Below are 18,296 nucleotides of genomic sequence, written 5' to 3'. Positions count from 1 at the left end.
CTCAAGTGCTCATGGAACATTCTCCAGGACAGATCACATCTTGGGCCACAAATCAAGCCTTGGTAAATTTAAGAAAATTGAAATCGTACCAAGTATCTTTTCTGATCATAATGCTATGAGACTAGATATGAATTACAGGAAAAAAATCTGTAAAAAATATAAACACACTACTAAATAACCAAGAGATGACTGAAGAAATTAAAGAAGAAATCAAAAAATGCCTAGAAACAAATGACAATGAAAACATGACAACCCAAAACCTATGGGATGCAAAAAAGCAGTTCTAGGAGGGAAGCTGATAGCAACACAACCCTACCTCAAGAAACAAGAAACATCTCAAATAAACAACCAACCTTACATCTAAAGCAATTAGTCAAAGAAGAACCCAAAAACCCCAAAGTTAGCAGAAGGAAAGAAATCATAAAGATCAGATCAGAAATAAATGAAAAAGAAATGAAGGAAATGATAGCAAAGATCAATAAAACTAAAAGCTGGTTCTTTGAGAAGATAAACAAAATTGATAAACCATTAGCCAGACTCATCAAGAAAAAGAGGGAGAAGACTCAAATCAATAGAATTAGAAACGAAAAAGGGCAAGTAACAACTGACACTGCAAAAATACAAAGGATCATGAGAGATTACTACAAGCAACTATATGCCAGTAAAATGGACAATCTGGAAGAAATGGACAAATTCTTAGAAAAGCACAACCTCTCGAGACTGAACCAGGAAGAAATAGAAAATATAAACAGACCAATCACAAGCACTGAAATTGAGACTGTAATTAAAAATCTTCCAACAAACAAAAGCTCAGGAATAGATGACTTCACAAGTGAATTCTATCAAACATTTAGAGAAGAGCTAACACCTATCCTTCTCAAACTCTTCCAAAATACAGCAGAGGGAGGAACACTCCCAAACTCATTCTATGAGGCCACCATCACCTTGATACCAAAACCAGAAAAAGATGTCACCAAAAAAAGAAAACTACAGGCCAATATCACTGATGAACACAGATGCAAAAATCCTCAACAAAATACTAGCAAACAGAATCCCAAAGCACATTAAAAGGATCATACACCATGATCAAGTGGGGTTTATCCCAGGAATGCAAGGATTCTTCAGTATATGCAAATCAATCAATGTGATAAACCATATTAACAAATTGAAGGAGAAAAACCATATGATCATTTCAATAGATGTAGAAAAAGTTTTCAACAAAATTCAACACCCATTTATGATACAAACCCTCCAGAAAGTAGGCATAGAGGGAACTTACCTCAACATAATAAAGGCCATATATGACAAACCCACAGCCAACAACGTTCTCAATGGTGAAAAACTGAAACCATTTCCTCTAAGATCAGGCACAAGACAAGGTTGTCCACTCTCACCACTATTATTCAACATAGTTTTGGAAGTCTACCCACAGCAATCAGAGAAGAAAAAGAAATAAAAGGAATCCAAATCGGAAAGAAGTAAAGCTGTCACTGTTTGCAAATTACATGATACTATACGTAGAGAATCCTAAAGATGCTACTAGAAAACTACTAGAGCTAATCAATGAATTTGGTAAAGTAGCAGGATATAAAATTAATGCACAGAAATCTCTTGCATTCCTATACACTAATGATGAAAAATCTGAAACAGAAATTAAGGAAACACTCCCATTTGCCACTGCAACAAAAAGAATAAAATACCTAGGAATAAACCTACCTAAGGAGACAAAAGACTTGTATGCAGAAAACTATAAGACACTGATGAAAGAAATTAAAGATGATACAAATAGATGGAGAGATATACCATGTTCTTGGATTGGAAGAATCAACATTGTGAAAATGACTATACTACCCAAAGGAATCTGCAGATTCAGTGCAATCCCTATCAAACTACCAATGGTATTTTTCACAGAACTAGAACCAAAAATTTCATTATTTGTATGGAAATACAAAAGACCCCAAGTAGCCAAAGCAATCTTGAGAAAGAAAAATGGAGCTGGAGGAATCATGCTCCATGACTTCAGACTGTCATACAGAGCTACAGTAATCAAGACAGTATGGTACTGGCACAAAACAGAAATATAGATCAATGGAACAGGATAGAAAGCCCAGAGATAAACCCACACACATATGGTCACCTTAACTTTGATAAAGGAGGCAAGAATATACAATGGAGAAAAGACAGCCTCTTCAGTAAGTGGTGCTGGGAAAACTGGACAGCTGCATATAAAAGAATGAAATTAGAACACTCCCTAACACCATACACAAAAATGAACTCCAAATGGATTAAAGACCTAAATGAAAGGCCAGACACTATAAAACTCTTAGAGGAAAACATAGGCAGAAAACTCTATGCCATAAATCATCCTTTTTGACCCACCTCCAAGAGAAATGGAAATGAAAACAAAAATAAACAGATGAGATCTAATGAAACTTAAAAGCTTTTGCACAGCAAAGGAAAGCATAAACAAGACAAAAAGACAGCCCTCAGAATGGGAGAAAATATTTGCAAATGAAGAAACTGACCAAGGATTAATCTCCAAAATTTACAAGCAGCTCATGCAGCTCAGTATCAAAAAAGCAAACATCCCAATCCAAAAATGGGCAGAAGACCTAAATAGACATTTCTCCAAAGAAGATATACAGATTGCCAACAAACACATGAAAGAATGCTCGACATCACTAATGATTAGAGAAATGCAAATCAAAACTACATTGAGGTGTCATCTCACACCAGTCAGAATGGCCATCATCAAAAAATCTACAAACAATAAATGCTGGAGACGTTGTGGAGAAAAGGGAACCCTCTTGCACTGTTGGTGGGAATGTAAATTGATACAGCTACTATGGAGAACAGTATGGAGGTTCCTTAAAAAACTAAAAATAGAACTACCATATGACCCAGCAATCCCACTACTGGGCATACACCCTGAGAAAACCATAATTCAAAAAGAGTCATGTACCAAAATGTTCATTGCAGTTCTGTTTACAATAACCAGGACGTGGAAGTAACCTAAGCATCCATCGATAGATGAATGGATAAAGAAGATGTGGCACATATATACAATGGAATATTACTCAGCCATAAAAAGAAACAGAATTATTTGTAGTGAGGTGGACGGACCTAGAGTCTGTCATACAGAGTTAAGTGAGTCAGAAAGAGAAAAACAAACACTGTATGCTAACACATATATATGGAATCTAAAAAAAAAAAAGTGGTTCTGAAGAACCTAGGGACAGGACAGGAATAAAGATGCAGACGTAGAGAATGGACTTGAGGACACAGGGAGGCAGAAGGGTAAGCAGGGACGAAGTGAGAGAGTGGCACAGACTTATATATACTACCAAATGTAAAACAGATAGCTAGTGGTAAGTAGCCACATAGCACAGGGAAATCAGCTTGGTGCTTTGTGTCCACCTAAAGGGGTGCGATAGGGAGGGTGGTAGGCAGATGCAAGAGGGAGGAGATATGGGGATATATGTATATGTATAGCTGATTCACCTTGTTATACAGCAGAAACTAACAAACCATTGTAAAGCAATTATATTCCAATAAAGATGTTAAAAAATAATAATAACAATGGGGGCTATTCTGCAAAAGGTCATCCAGCAAGTCACTCAGAATTGCATGACAGGTCCCCTCAAATGGGAACTCAACATAGAGGAACTTGCCCCACTGAGGAATGGAAAATAGACTTTACTCAAATTCCCAGAGCCCCAGGAAATTTTAAATCCGTGTTAGTGTTTGTACCTTTTTCGGGATGAGTGAAAGCATATCCCACCTGGACAGAAAAAAATCTCTTAAGTAGTTAAAGCCCTCATTATGGAAATCACTCCCTAATTTGGATCGTCTAACACCCTTCAAAGTGACAATGGACCGGCTGCTGTCTCTAGCATAACCCAACAAGTGTCTAAAGCGTTGTGTATTGATTAGAAACTGCATTTATCCTGAGACTACAATCAACAGGAAAAGGTGAGAAAATGAATCATACATTTAAAAAAAGAGCAATGCTAAAGTATGTCGAGACTAACTTCACTTGGCATAAGGCCTTGCCAGTTGCCCTGTTATGGATTAGAGTGGATTCCAGAAGCAAGCTTAAATTAAGCCCCTTTGAAATTTTGTGTGGCAGGCTTTTCCAGGTGTCTACTCAGGCAGAAGAATCCAGTGATGTTTTAAAAGGACCTACTACTGCTAATTATGTCAAAATTATAGCCACTATACCAACCTCTGTTTATAAGTGTGCTTCCAATAGGTCTGCCTATCCACCTGAAGTACCCCTGGACCCTATTCAACCCAAACACCTCATCCTCCTCAAAAGTTGGAAAGAGCAAGGACATGACCATCAGTTGGCTGTGAAGTGGACAGGATGGGGCCATATGAGGTCTTGCTAACCACTCAGTTATGAGTGAAAACAGCTGGGGTTAAGCCATGGATTCACCACACCCGTGAAGGCAGAACCCACAACGTCAAAGCACCAAGGAGAGTCTCTAAGCTAGAGGAAACTATAGTAGACAGTGGACTTGTGAGCCTCTGAAGATTTAAGATTTCTGTTCAAATAAAGATAAGTAATAAAAGCAAAAAAATAAATAAATAAAATAAAATAAAGGCTTCATAGTATTCCATCTATTTAGAGTTCTCAATTACTATACAGATTATCAATATGCAAGGATATAATTATGCAAAATTACGGAAACATCTAAAAAAAGCATTTTGCAATTTTAACATGAAGATTCTCCTCTAGCTCATAAAGAACTATGCACTTTGAGAGCACTCAATACCTATTTTGACTGCCTCTACTTTAGGACAATGCAAATATTTTTATGTAAGTCATGATTTCATCTTAATTTATAGGTACATATTATAATAACAGGGCAGTCTCTGAATATTTACAATGGCATGTATTTAATAGATGCTTAGTACTTTAACATTGTAATAAATATTTATAGTATTTATATTAATAACACTGTATTTTAAGATGGACAAATCAAAGTTTAGAGGAGACATGGGAGAGTATACCACAGACTTTATCCTAGTAATAATAAATGACCAAGAGCATTATGTTCTTAAAAAGTATATTATATTAATATATATCAATCATTTCCTGTCCCTACTTATACCCCCATCTAAAAGAAACTGCCAGGTTTTTCCTCAGTTTCCATGTTTTGGAGACATTCCATCCTTCCCTTAGAATTTGGACCGATTGCTCTTTCATTCTGCTACACTGATCAGGTAATCTCTGAAAATTTCCTTTTTTCTTCTGTGATGGGTCTCCTGTTTCCTAGATCCCATGATTTCCTCTTGGTTTACTCCCTTGTCTTGATAAAGCAAACTTTCTACTACTTCTTGATAAAGGAGGCATTTTTTGAGACCCTGCTTGTCTGAAAATATGTTTATTCTACCAATACTCAACAACTTCTTTGGCTAAATACCATACAATTCTGCTTTGGAACCTCTGAAGGCATGGTTCTATTATCTTCTACCTCCAGTGCTGCCAATGAAAAGTCTGAAGTCATTATGTTGCCATTCTCATTTTGGATCCTTCCTATGTGACCTACTTTTTTTTCTCCCACCGAGAGTTTTATAATCTTCTCTTTAAGTGTAGTATGAAATTTCGTAATGATATGCACTGGTGTTAGGCAAAACAAACTCAGATCCTTCAGTTCTGGGTTACTTTCCTGCATTATTTCTTTGGTCACTTGCTCTCCTTCCATCTTCTCTGTTCTCTCTGAAACTCACCAGACCTCTTGAACTGACCCCTCATTTTCTTCCTTTCCTGTTTTTCATCTTCTTGTCTTTTGGTTCTACTTTCTCAGATCATCTCGATATTATCTTCCAACTTTTCCATTGTACTTTTTCATGTCTACTAATACATTTATTTTAAGGGTTCTCTTTTATTCTAGGAATGTTTCTTTTTTTAGACTCAATTACTGTTTTGTGGATTAATAAATATATTTCTCTTAACTGAGTATATTTTCTTAGCTTCTCCAAGTTTTTTTTCATTACCCTGTTTGTTTTGTTTGTTTTTCACATTGGAGACTTTCTTCAAATATCCAGTGATCCTTAACTGCTTGTTCATATTTAACAATGAAATATTAAAAAGCTGGCTGAAAGCTTTGTCAACTACAAAATTTTGTCACTATAATGGTGGGCTTCACTGTGCACTGATCTGGCTGAGTTGTTTCATCGGGAGAGCTTAACTGCAGCAGCTATAGTCTCTTCTCTTGAGCAGGTTAGTTGCCCCATAATGGAATCTTCCATTCTGCTGCCTGGATGTTACAAGGCTAACTGTCCTCTTAAGGACTAGGCTGGGAGGTTTCAGAATTCAGTATTTAGACTTCCCAAACTATTTTCAATACAATACTCTTAGTACTGTGCTGGTAAATAGGGTCTCAAAAAAAAAAAAAAAAAAGCCTGATTTGCAGCACTTACAAAATGACAACAGCTCTAACAACTAGCTCTCCCTGGTACCAGTTGCCTTTAGCACACTACTGAATCTCCCAAACCTCAGTTGCTCCTCAAACTCTCCAAAGTAATTCTCCAATCTTCTGCCAAACAGAAGACAGGGAGTGCCTATTTGTGCAGGGTAGGGGAAAGAATCTGGATATGCAACAGCTTCCTATATAGACCTTCTAGTTTTTGGCTTCAGTTGTGCACCTTACTTCTAGAGGCACATGATGCTTGCAATTCCCGATTATTTCTGTATCTTCAACTTGGGTTTCTACTTTCTCTCATTTGCTAAGTAAATTACTAATTTTCCATATGGTTCCCACTTTTAAAACTTAATTTTTATCGTTTCTTCTCCCTATTTCCTCATCCTTGTGGATTTATTAATATCATTTATTGCAGTTTCAGAAGGAAATAGAAGGGAATGTATAGGTTCAATCTGATATGTTTAACCAGAAGCCCTGACCTAGCAATATTTGAACTTGCAAAGAGTCTGAATTTACTCATTGTTAATCATTCATTAATTTAATAAGATTTAATGAGCTCCTACTATGTGGCAGATACTCTTTTGGGCTCTTATTAGTGAAAATGTTACTCTTTTTATGGAATTTACAGTCTACCAGGAAGTTATTTGCTATTATTTGCATCTGGATTAATAAGTCTGAAAACCCTCTTTGAAAAAATGTATATTGTGGAAAATCAAAATAAACCACCTGTTAAGGCTTTAATATACCAAAAACTAAGTAAATTATTCTGGTTAATACTATGTTAACACTATGACTATAGGAGCAAACTAACTAAATAAATTATTCTTCCTAACACTATGATAATAGCAGCATAACTATACTTTTATCTGGACTAAACTATGATTAAATCATAGTAGAAAATATTCTCTATCATGAGAATTTAGGTCTCTATGCTCCAAATTGTACTTAAAAAAAAGTAAGACAGATGATAGCATGATTGCAGAGCACTGAAAAACAGTAGGCCATTATGAAGAGTAATGATCCCTTTTAGTACAGGTGGAATTAGAATGCTCCTCGGGAAAACACTTGAGATATCTATGCAGCATAATCCTCAGCAACAGTTAAACATTAATATTTTGTTATACTATATATCAGTGGTTCTCCAACACCAGTCTGTAAACAAGTACTGATCCATGACAAAAATCTCACTAGTCCATGGCAAAAAATGTCAATATAAAGTCATCAAGTGTGTTCTCTTGTAAAGGACTGTCCTTTATCTGATATTACATCCTTAATATACTTTTGGTGTTAAAAAGTTATCTTTTATAAAATGAAAGTGATGATAGATGGTATTGTTTATTTTTTAATGCCCTTATCTGTTAAAAAGAGGACAATTCTAACCTGTTCTTGCCAATACTTCGTTTGAAATTTTACTATATGAAATCTAGTTTCTCCATGTACTGTCAAGGCTCAGGCAATAATGGGGCTGATAAAAGAGAGAGGCATTTGGATTATCTAAAATACTGGCAGTTATAGTTAAAAGATCCTGGAACCACAGTTACCTTCATCACTAACTCAAAGAAACACATGACTACATATATTTATGACTACTGTAGGCCCTGTAGAATTCAACAATACATAAACATTGGATTTAGAGCCGATGAAGGGCAATTTGAAAGTTGCAGTCTTTGTATAACTGATGTAACAAGAATGGCAGTTCTCACAGATCTAGGAAAAAATATCTTAACAATGTAATGTTGTAGAAATAGTGCTGAAGTAGAATCAAGACAAAGATTTAATTCTGGTTTTGCCACTAATTATAGGGCCTTGAAGTACACTGCTTACATTTAGTGGATCTCTATTTCATCACAAAATGAAATGGTTGGACTGGCTAATCTCTAACATTTTGATCATCCTAAAAATCTACGCATCAACTCCTTTAAATGGATTGAAAGTTATCAGACAATCCTGATAACTGTTACTCATCAACAATTTGGATAAATTATATCATATGTTCCTTGAGAGAAGGTTCAACACCTTAGAGAAACAGTCCCAGTTATGCATCTATAGGGTGGGTAGAAGAGGTGAGGGGGGGAGATACTTGCTGATAACTGGACTTTAAGAGAAAATTTTTTAAACTAATCTTTTATTGGAGTAGATGAAAGCGTTAAAAGAAGGGAGAGATTTGGCTCTAGTATACGTTTTCCCTCTCCCTAGTACTGGGGGCAGGCAAAAGAAAAGAGGAAGGCAAACCTCTCTTTACATGACTAGTCATAGAACATCAATGGTAAGAAGATAAGTGTTTCATTGTTCAGGTTAAGTTTGGTTTCATTCAATGATGATGGACTCAGCATAATTTCTGGGGCCAGGTGCCAGAAATTAAAGACACTTAGATACAAAACTTTTTATTTTCTTTGTGGTTCCTCCCTCCTTCTCTCTTTCTCTCTCTCCCCCTCTCTTTTTTCCTTCCTTTCCACCTACCATGGTGTTTTTTATTTTCTACTTAATGCTATGGTCCCCTGGGATATTCACAGGCCAAAGGCAGACCCTCACAGATGCCTAAGGGCCTCACCACACGACTCAGCACTGGGTTCTACCTCCTGCAAGCTGCTAGACCTATGTATTATGTCCTGGCTGAAGTTGGTGAAGTCAGTCTCTCCATCCCATGGTTCCTCTGCCTCAACCTATGGTAGGTGGGTAACCTCTAAAGGACTGCAACTGCCAAGCAGGGATGCAACCCAGTACCTGGACTGGTGACTCACTCCCTGCCAAGGCACCTACCTAATGTGCCGGGGCATTGCCAACCTGGGACAGAGGATGCTTCAGGGCACATGTACTCAGCTCAGACCCTCCCTGCTACATCTAGGCCTCCACCTGTGTTAAAGGGCAACAAGAGAACACAAGCCTCTACCCACCAATGTGACCCAGTCGACTCACAGCAGTGGCAAGACAGGAGCAGGGAGGCTAAGGCTGTGCCGGGCTGAGGGCACCAAAGGGTAGAAGAGCCCGAAGCCAAGAATGGTTCCTGGTAGGCAGTAGGGGGCAGGAGAACGCTGGAGCTGAGGCTTCAAGCCCCAGTGCATGCTCCATTTTCTCATCAGACTTAATTTACAAAACATATATTCAAATATAAAAATTAAAAATGGGGCTTCCCTGGTGGCGCAGTGGTTAAGAATCTGCCTGCTGATGCAGGGGACATGGGTTTGAGCCTGGGTCCGGGAAGATCCCACATGCTGTGGAGCAACTAAGCCTGTGGGCCACAACTACTGAGCCTGCGCTCTAGAGCCCACGAGCCACAACTACTGTAGCCCATGCCTAGAGCCCGTGCTCTGTAACAAGAGAAGCCACTACAATGAGAAGCTGGTGCACCGCAATGAAGAGTAGCCCCTGCTCGCCGCAACTAGAGAAAGCCTGCGCACAGCAACGAAGACCCAACGCAGCCAAAAATAAATTAAATAAATAAATAAAATTTTTTTAAAATGTTAAGACGGGGCTTCCCTGGTGGCGCAGTGGTTGAGAATCTGCCAGCCAATGCTGGGGACATGGGTTCAAGCCCTAGTCTGGGAAGATCCCACTTGCCACGGAGCAACTAGGCCTGTGAGCCACAACTAGTGAGCCTGCGCGTCTGGAGCTTGTGCTCCGCAACAAGAGAGGCCGCGACAGTGACAGGCCCGCGCACCGCGATGAAGAGTGGCCCCTGCTCGCCGCAACTAGAGAAAGCCCTCACACAGAAATGAAGACCCAACACAGCCAAAAATAAATTAATTAATTTTAAAAAATGTTAAGACAGTGACCACAGAATATTAAACCTGAACTCAAGGCTCCTGTGGGCTTTATGCAACTGTACTGGTTACATTCCCATGAAGCTGGCCCAGGCCTCTGCTGAGAGTAGTCTTTTTGTGGGAGGTAAATGTACTTTTCCTGGGAAATGCTCAGCTCCACCCTTCATTACCAAGAATCCCTTCAGGGGCGCACAAATATTTTCCACTGGCCACTCCAGTGGAACATGTCCCCAACGCCTTCTCTTGAGTTGAACATCCCATCACTTGGCAGTTCCTGCTCTTCCACTAACCTCCACATGCCTTCACATAGAGCCAAGGAACCACCATATTCTCAATTCTGCATGCTTCCAGGGCCATATAGCATTAGAACAAGCATAATATACACTTCAAGCTCCACTAGAACAGATTACTCCAAAAACTTTCCTCCTTGAAATTTCTAGACTAGCACTGGGCATCAGTCTACATGTTCTTGGTATACACTTCAAAACTTCAAGAAACATATGCCAAGTTCTCCCACGTGAACTTATCACATTTTACTGGCAACACCACAGTGGACCTTCAGGTTTCGACAGCATCTCAAACATCCATCTAAAAAACAAGATGGCAGTTTCCCCTTTTTGTACCCCAATTTTTACACGATTTTCCTGTAGACTCTTTCACTTAGATTCATGAGGGGAAATGCATCTCTCTCTATTAGGGATGTAAGAGAAAAATCTCTCTTAATGAACCTGCACTCCCAAAACATCAGTGGCCATAACTTCTCCTCCACAATCATTTTCGTATATATACTGGGAAGAGGATGATGGGGTGATTGCTATGGTAATAGGGCCAGTTCTATCATGTTCCTGTGAAGAGGGAGCTTCCACCCCCCCGCCCCGCTCCATTTCTGTGAGATCACAGATTCCTCTCCTAGAATGTGGTGACACTTGTCACCTTTTATTTTCAGTTTTGGATCTTGGCCACAATTCTAAGACACAGAAAAAAAAAACACAAACCCATCCAATCTGCTACAAATCAGTTACTTGATAAAACTGAACATTTAACTAGCAACTTAAATGTTAAAATAAAACATGCTCATAAATTTTACCTCAAAAAGCAAACAAAAGATCTGTCAAGTACTGAACTCTATTTAATGATGCTCATGATGTAATATGTTAAGGGTGAAGTGTACAGATGACTGCAATTTACTTTGAAATGCATATTATAAAAAAGGGGTGGAGAAACATATGATAAAGCAAATAGGTAAAATATTAATTGTAGAATCTAGGCGGTAGGTGTATGATTGTTTATGATACAATTCTCTCAACTTTCCTGTATGTTCAAAAATTTTCATTAAAAATGCTGGGGAAAAATAAATAAATAAAATAAAATAAATGCTCATTATTTTGGACATTGATAACAAGCTGATGAAGGAGACCAATACTTTACCCTTAAAATTCAAAATGATCTCAGATAAAGTTGGACAGACGAATGCAACTAAACAGGTAAAACTCATTAGATGAAAATATACTTATATATATATATATATATACACATATATAAAATCAGGATATGTATATATATCCTGATTATTTTCTTTTAGTACCTTCAATTCTTCTTCCATTTTAGTATTAGCTTGAGTCTGTTGCTGAAGTAACTGCTGCAATTGTTGGAAAGAAATGATGATGCCCTATAAAAAAGTATAAATATGACATATTAATTGATAAAGTTTTAAGGCAGTAGGTATGTTTCTAAACTCATTCTTAAAAATATATTTTCTAGTTTCTTAACTTATTATCTTTACAGTTTAATTTCAATGCCATAATAAACAATATACTGAAATTAACTAATGGCATATTTTATTAATTTAATATTTAACATAATTTGTATTACATGATTTCTTACAAAGTATTATTTCTAAGAGTTCCTCAAATAATTAACAAAGTTTTTGAAATGGACCACAAATTCTGTGACACTACTGAAAAATGTAAAGAATTCAAAACTAAAACTTTTGTTGGTTTTCTCCCCAAATGGTAAATATTATCACTACTAAGATATATCACTGCTGGTGGGCTAGGATGGCATGGCATGCATTCAGAATCAAACAGAGGAAAAGCAGAAGAGGAAAAAAAGAAACAAGAGAAATTTTCTTTCACGTATGTTTTTTTAGAATAGAATAAGTATAAATATCAAATAAATGCAAATGAGAGTAAAATGTCCTGTAAATGCATGCTCTAAGCATACATACATTTCAATAATTATCTGCCAGTGGTCCAAACTAAGGAAAAAAACTAATTTATTTTTATTCTTTTTATTTTATTTATTTATAAAATATTTTAATGTAATCTTTTTTCCAGCTTTATTGAGGTATAATTGCCATATAACATGTAAGCTTATGGTGTACAACGTGATGATCTGATACACATATTTATTGTGATATGATTAACACAATAAGGTTAAAATCTCTATCACCACACATAATCACCAAGTTTTTTGTATGTGGTGAGAACATTTAAGACTCTCTGTATAAAATAAATAAGCTACAAGGATATATTGTACAGCACAGGGAATATAGTCAATATTTTATAACTTTAAATGGAGTATAATCTATAACAATTTTGAATCACTATGTTGTACACTTGAAACTAATATAAAATTGTAAATCGACTACCCCTCAACTAACTAAATACTTTTAAAATAATATGTCTTCGGAGTCTCATAAAAAAAAAAATCTACTCTCTTAGCAACTCTCAAATATATGATACAGTATTGTTAACTAAAGTCATCATGCTATACATTCCATCCCCAGAACTAACTCATCTTACAACTGGAAGTTTGTATCTTTTGATGAACATCTCTCCATTTCTCCTCTGATTTATTTTTTAATGGGAGTATAGGTGAGACCTGGTTAAAAGAGGTACACATGTATCCATTCAATACACACCAACTGGGTGCTTACTATGTGCTAGGAATTGACCTAGGCATGATTCCATTTGTTACTTAACTTAGTTTATTTCCCACATTGTATTTGGTTTTTAAAATATTTACTGGCTTCCAAATTATCTTATGATTGCTTGCCTGTTTTTCTTCTTGAATATGGGTAATCTCTTCATTAATCTTCTTATTTAATTCCAATTCCTAAAAAAAGTGAATAATTTTAAAGTTATGATACAAAATTCAGCAAATTGTACATTCAATTCAGTGCTCAACAAATTTGGGAGTGTGATGACCTATTATTACTCCAGAGAACCAATGTTTGATTACTGTTGAAGCAGTGACTCTAGTGAACTGAAGATGGTGTTAGATACCCAGTACAGGCTGGTGCAAACTTATAAACATTAATGTTAGAAACTACAGAATTTCTCATCTCCAAAAGCTTTCCTGAGGATACCATTATACCAGAAGATTACCTGATACCATATTAAAGTGAAAATAAAGTGGTTATAGCTAAATTTTATTATCTTAAAGTTTTGTTGATAATGCCAAAAATTATCTAGCAGTTTTTTAAAAATCTGTAAAATCTTTTTTACTATGTATATTAACCCTACAAAGAAGGAACGTTTTTGTATTATAATCCTCTTATTGTTTATATATCTCATAAATTTTACAAAAATGTTCATTTTATAAACATGAATATATTTAATTAAATACCATTTTGAGTCTTTCTTGAAGTTCTTGAAATTTTTGTTCTTTAATTGTTAAATTAATGTTTTCTTCTCCCATCTTATGTTGTTGACATGTGACCTTGGTCTTTATCAAGTCTGAGGTTACTTTTTTAAGTTCCTTAACATAAGAAACATCAAACAGAGAATTCAGTACACATGTTTCATCAAAGCAAGGCACTTTTCTGACAGTTTTAAAGTTCATTTTAAACCTATCACTATAATTTACTATATTTCATATATTAAGATACTACTACTTGCCCATCAAGGTCCTTTTTCCCTAGTTTCCTTGCAAGATAATTAGCCAATGCTATTTGTAGTTATGGAATAGGCAAACGCAATGACACAAAGATAGAACGCATGATCTTTGTTCTTAAAAAGAATACACTAACTAAATGAACTAACCAACCAGAAGCAGGGTGTTTTCACTGATGACTTATTCAACAAAAATCCTTTAAGATAAAAACATGATATAAAAGATTATCAATTCCCAAGTTATTAGCAGCTAATAAGAAAAATTTATGTAAGAAATAATTATAACGTGATGAGTGCTATAATACAGGAAGGAATGTATAGAAGTATAAAGAATGAAACAGTTTGGTTGAGGGCATCAAGGAGGCATTACACAGGAAAGTGGTATTTGAACTGAGTCTTTGAAGATAAATTTATGAAGAGGACAAAAAAATGAGTAGATATTCCAGGCAAAAAGATTCAGAAAGTACAGAAACATGAAAGAGTATATTTTTCAGGGAAACAGAACTAATATGATATGGCTGGAGCTAATATGTTATGGGTAAGGGGGAGGAGTAGAGTACTGGTAATTGTGACTAGAAATTTGGCAAAATTCAAATACTGAAAGATTTGTAGGCCAAGCTAAAGAGTTTTAATTTTATCCTATAGACAATGAGGAATTAACCACTGAAGGATTTTGAATAAGAGAATGACATAACAAGATTTGCATTTTAGAAAAATAACTCTGGCATCATTGTAGAGGATAGACTTGAAGGGGATACAAAAGAAGTCTTCACTGTGAAGTTATATATCCACTGAGTTTAACAGATACATCCAAACACATTTAAATCCTGAAACACCAACTTCTGAATGGTGTGTACTTTATTGTACTGCTGTTCTGTGTATATTGTATATTAAATACTCAAGGATCTGATTTTCACATTCTTGATTACACAGCACCTGAACTCCCTTTGAATTTTGAAGGCCCACTAGAGAAGCCGGAAATGCCAAATACTACTTTTATAAGCATGACACCAGGCTCTGATAATCAGAAGCACTTGTCTTGGATATTGGATCAGGAACTAGTAACATAAGAACAAGAACTGTTGCAAACCTTTCTGTTGGTAGATAGCAGGGGCTATGCTAGTTACTTCAACCTTCCATGGATAACAGTGATACTGCTGTAGCAGTAGCAGTATCTACTATGGTCAACAGTGATGGTACAAGCTGCAGTGTACAACAACTTAGTAGTGGAAGTTGGTTATATACCTTCTCTTGTTTCTGACAATTTTCCAAGTCTGAGATGACCAACATCCAAATTCCTTTGCTAAAAAAAATCATCTTACAATTAAGAATCTTGATTAATATACTTCAATTTTTAAAAGGTTGTATTTAAGTACCGAAGTTGGTTAATTAGTGTGGTGAGATTACAGGAAATTTTTATTTTCTTCATTTTGCTGTTAGGTGTTCTCTCTTTTTTTCTACAATAAACACATATTTCTCATGTATCAGTTTTTAAATAGTATGTAAAGCTATGGAAACAGGTGCAGTCATTTAGTTACTAGTTAGAGGAAAGATGATGACAAATGACTGAGTCTTAAAGAACTCCAAGATTCATGGATTAAAGAAGCTGTTAATACAGAAGGCTGAGAAATACGGTCAATTGAGGCAGGAAGAAAACCAAGAGAATGTGGTATCAAGGAAGCTGAAAAAGGAACAGCAGAAAACAGGGCTGTCAATACCTCCACAGTTCTACATGTTATAACCTCAGCCACCTAGAGGGAAACTTGCCTGATTGATTACCTTTTACCCCCTAGTCCAAAATCCAGGAGAATGGATTCATTGGTCTTAGTTCACATATTCCCTTTAGATATGTGCACTACATAAAATGACTGCTAAGTAACCGCGTGGGTTAAGAGATACGGCTTTATTTTCAGAAAAGCAGGCAGACAAAATAATGTACAAAGAGAACAATCAGCATGTACTGAATAATGAAAGAAGTTTTAATGAAGGAGGTAGGCCTTGAAGAATGAGTAGTATACTGGATATCTTTCATTTGTCGCTCCTGATTCACCCTCTACTTTCTCTGTGGCCTGTGTGGCATCTGTGGATACAGCAAGCAAGCTCCCTTCTCTCTGGCTTGTGGGGTTCAATCTCTGGGAGGCATCAGTAAATCAGTATGCTGGGAAGATAGAGAGATGGAGGTGTTTGCCCAGCTCCCTCCCTACATGACAACAAATTGGCAATAGCTCTGTACCTTTACCAAAGGTCACAGCTTCTGAACTGTAGCTTTCTTCTACAGCTTTACCTATAGCTCCCTCCAGGTTCCAGCAGCTGCTTCCTTCCCTTGCCACCATCAGGTCTAGCTTCTATCCCTTGCTGGTTTCCCTTAACTCTGCCTACAACTCTGTAAATAGCTCTTTCATCAAACTTTTCTCAATTTCCCATACCAATGTACCATCTGTTTCCTGCCTCAATCCTGTTTAATACAAGTAAGCTGAGAGAAGGCATTTCAAGTTGGGGCAGGGAATATGGAGGAGAGAAAAGGTAAAAAGGGAAAATTAAGAATTATGATAATGGCAACAAAGATTTTGGATTAAACAGAATGGAAGATGCTTATTAGGAAGTAGTAGGAAACAATGTTGAAGATGTAAAATGGGACCAGACCATGGAAGTTCTGGAAAGCCAATTTTAAAAGTTTGGGACTAAATCAACATGTTGTACACCTTAAGCTTAAACAGTGTTATATGTCAATTATATCTCAATAAAGCTGGAAAAAAAATTTTGGACTTGATTTGGTAGACAAAGGAGAACTATTCAATTTATCATTCCTTCTACATATGCTAAGTATCTAGCATGTGTCAGGCACGTAGAAGCAAGAATATTAAACTAGTAACTTAGTAAAGTTAGTCTAGCAAAAAGAGTGAATCAAAACTGGAGAATAGGGCTTCCCTGGTGGCGCAGTGGTTGAGAGTCCACCTGCCGACGCAGGGGACACGGGTTCATGTCCCGGTCCGGGAGGATCCCACATGCCGCAGAGCGGCTGGGCCCGTGAGCCATGGCCGCTGAGCCTGCGCATCTGGAGCCTGTGCTCCGCAACGGGAGAGGCCACAACAGTGAGAGACCCGCATACCACCCTCCACCCCAAAAAAAAAAAAAAAAACCACAACTGGAGAATAGAACACTGGCTACGAGGCTATTTTATTAATCCAGGCATGAGATGATGAATGTCTATACCACTGAGAAATGGATAATGAAAAATATGAGACATTCTAAAGGAAGATATAATTGAATAGACAAAGGAAATGAAGGAAAAAAGATGATTTCAAAGCGTTTAGATGAAGCTAGAAGAAATAAGAGACCATGAAATGTGAAACAGAAATGCATGAAAATGGAAAGGAAACGAAAAATCTACTTTACTGATGAAATAGATGAAAAATCTATTAAAGACAAGAAATGAGAGGGACAATATTCTGAGATTCACTCTTAAGAAAGCCAAAAAGCACAAATCACAAAGCCTAAGCCATAGGCTGTTACTGTTCTAAAAAAATCATTCATTTATTATTTTTCAAATTATAAAAGGTTACATATGATGAATTCCCTCAAATGAAGTTTCACGGTATCAGTGATGGTTCACCTTCATAGGCAGCAAGATGGTTTCCTTTGAAAGGAGAGTTGCATGATTTTTTTTTTTTGGCAGCAGGAGGAGGAAGCATGGGGAGAATAAAGAATCAATCCAATGGGTGACCCTGAAGTTACAGTAAGTCATAAAAGGCGATGACCTGCAGGCAGTTGAAAATACAGAACTGGAGATTAAAAGAAATGCGAGGCTAGAAATATAGATATGAAGTCATCTATATGAAGTGAATGATGGAATTAAGGAGGATGAGCTAATTGAAAAAAAGAATATGAAGAAAAGAAAGAGACATTATGATACAGCTTTGGAGGAATCGGAAAAAAAAAAGATAATCTGGGAACCAGAGGAATTTATTTGTACCCAAAGACCCTTAAAAAGTGAACTATCATACAGATGTTCAAAATTAATACATTTTATATTTTAAACATGATTTTGTACAAAATACAATATTCTGTAATGAAAAGCATGAATTGTCGGTATAAGTTAGGATGCTTTGGTTATAACTATCAGAAAACCATAATTAAACCATTAAATAATAATGAAACATATTCTGCAGCAAGAGGTAATTTAGGTATTCCACAGCAACTGTCTCTTC

The 18,296-nt window shown here is 36.5% G+C and overlaps 1 protein-coding gene across 1 annotated transcript in view; it reads right to left on the bottom strand.

The window, feature by feature from the left end:
• CCDC73 (coiled-coil domain containing 73) overlaps window positions 1-18,296 on the bottom strand; it is a 106,028-nt gene that overhangs the window by 29,182 nt on the left and 58,550 nt on the right. The window contains exons 9-11 of the mRNA XM_004264416.2: window positions 13,823-13,954; window positions 13,250-13,309; window positions 11,760-11,861 (exon numbers count right to left, since the gene is read on the bottom strand). Coding sequence (XP_004264464.1) covers window positions 11,760-11,861; window positions 13,250-13,309; window positions 13,823-13,954 — 294 coding nt within the window. The remainder of the gene's footprint in view (window positions 1-11,759; window positions 11,862-13,249; window positions 13,310-13,822; window positions 13,955-18,296) is intronic.

Source organism: Orcinus orca, chromosome 8 (genome assembly GCF_937001465.1).
Source record: "Orcinus orca chromosome 8, mOrcOrc1.1, whole genome shotgun sequence".
In the NCBI taxonomy this organism is placed as follows: domain Eukaryota; kingdom Metazoa; phylum Chordata; class Mammalia; order Artiodactyla; family Delphinidae; genus Orcinus; species Orcinus orca.
This window is presented reverse-complemented; position numbering and strand designations above follow the sequence as displayed.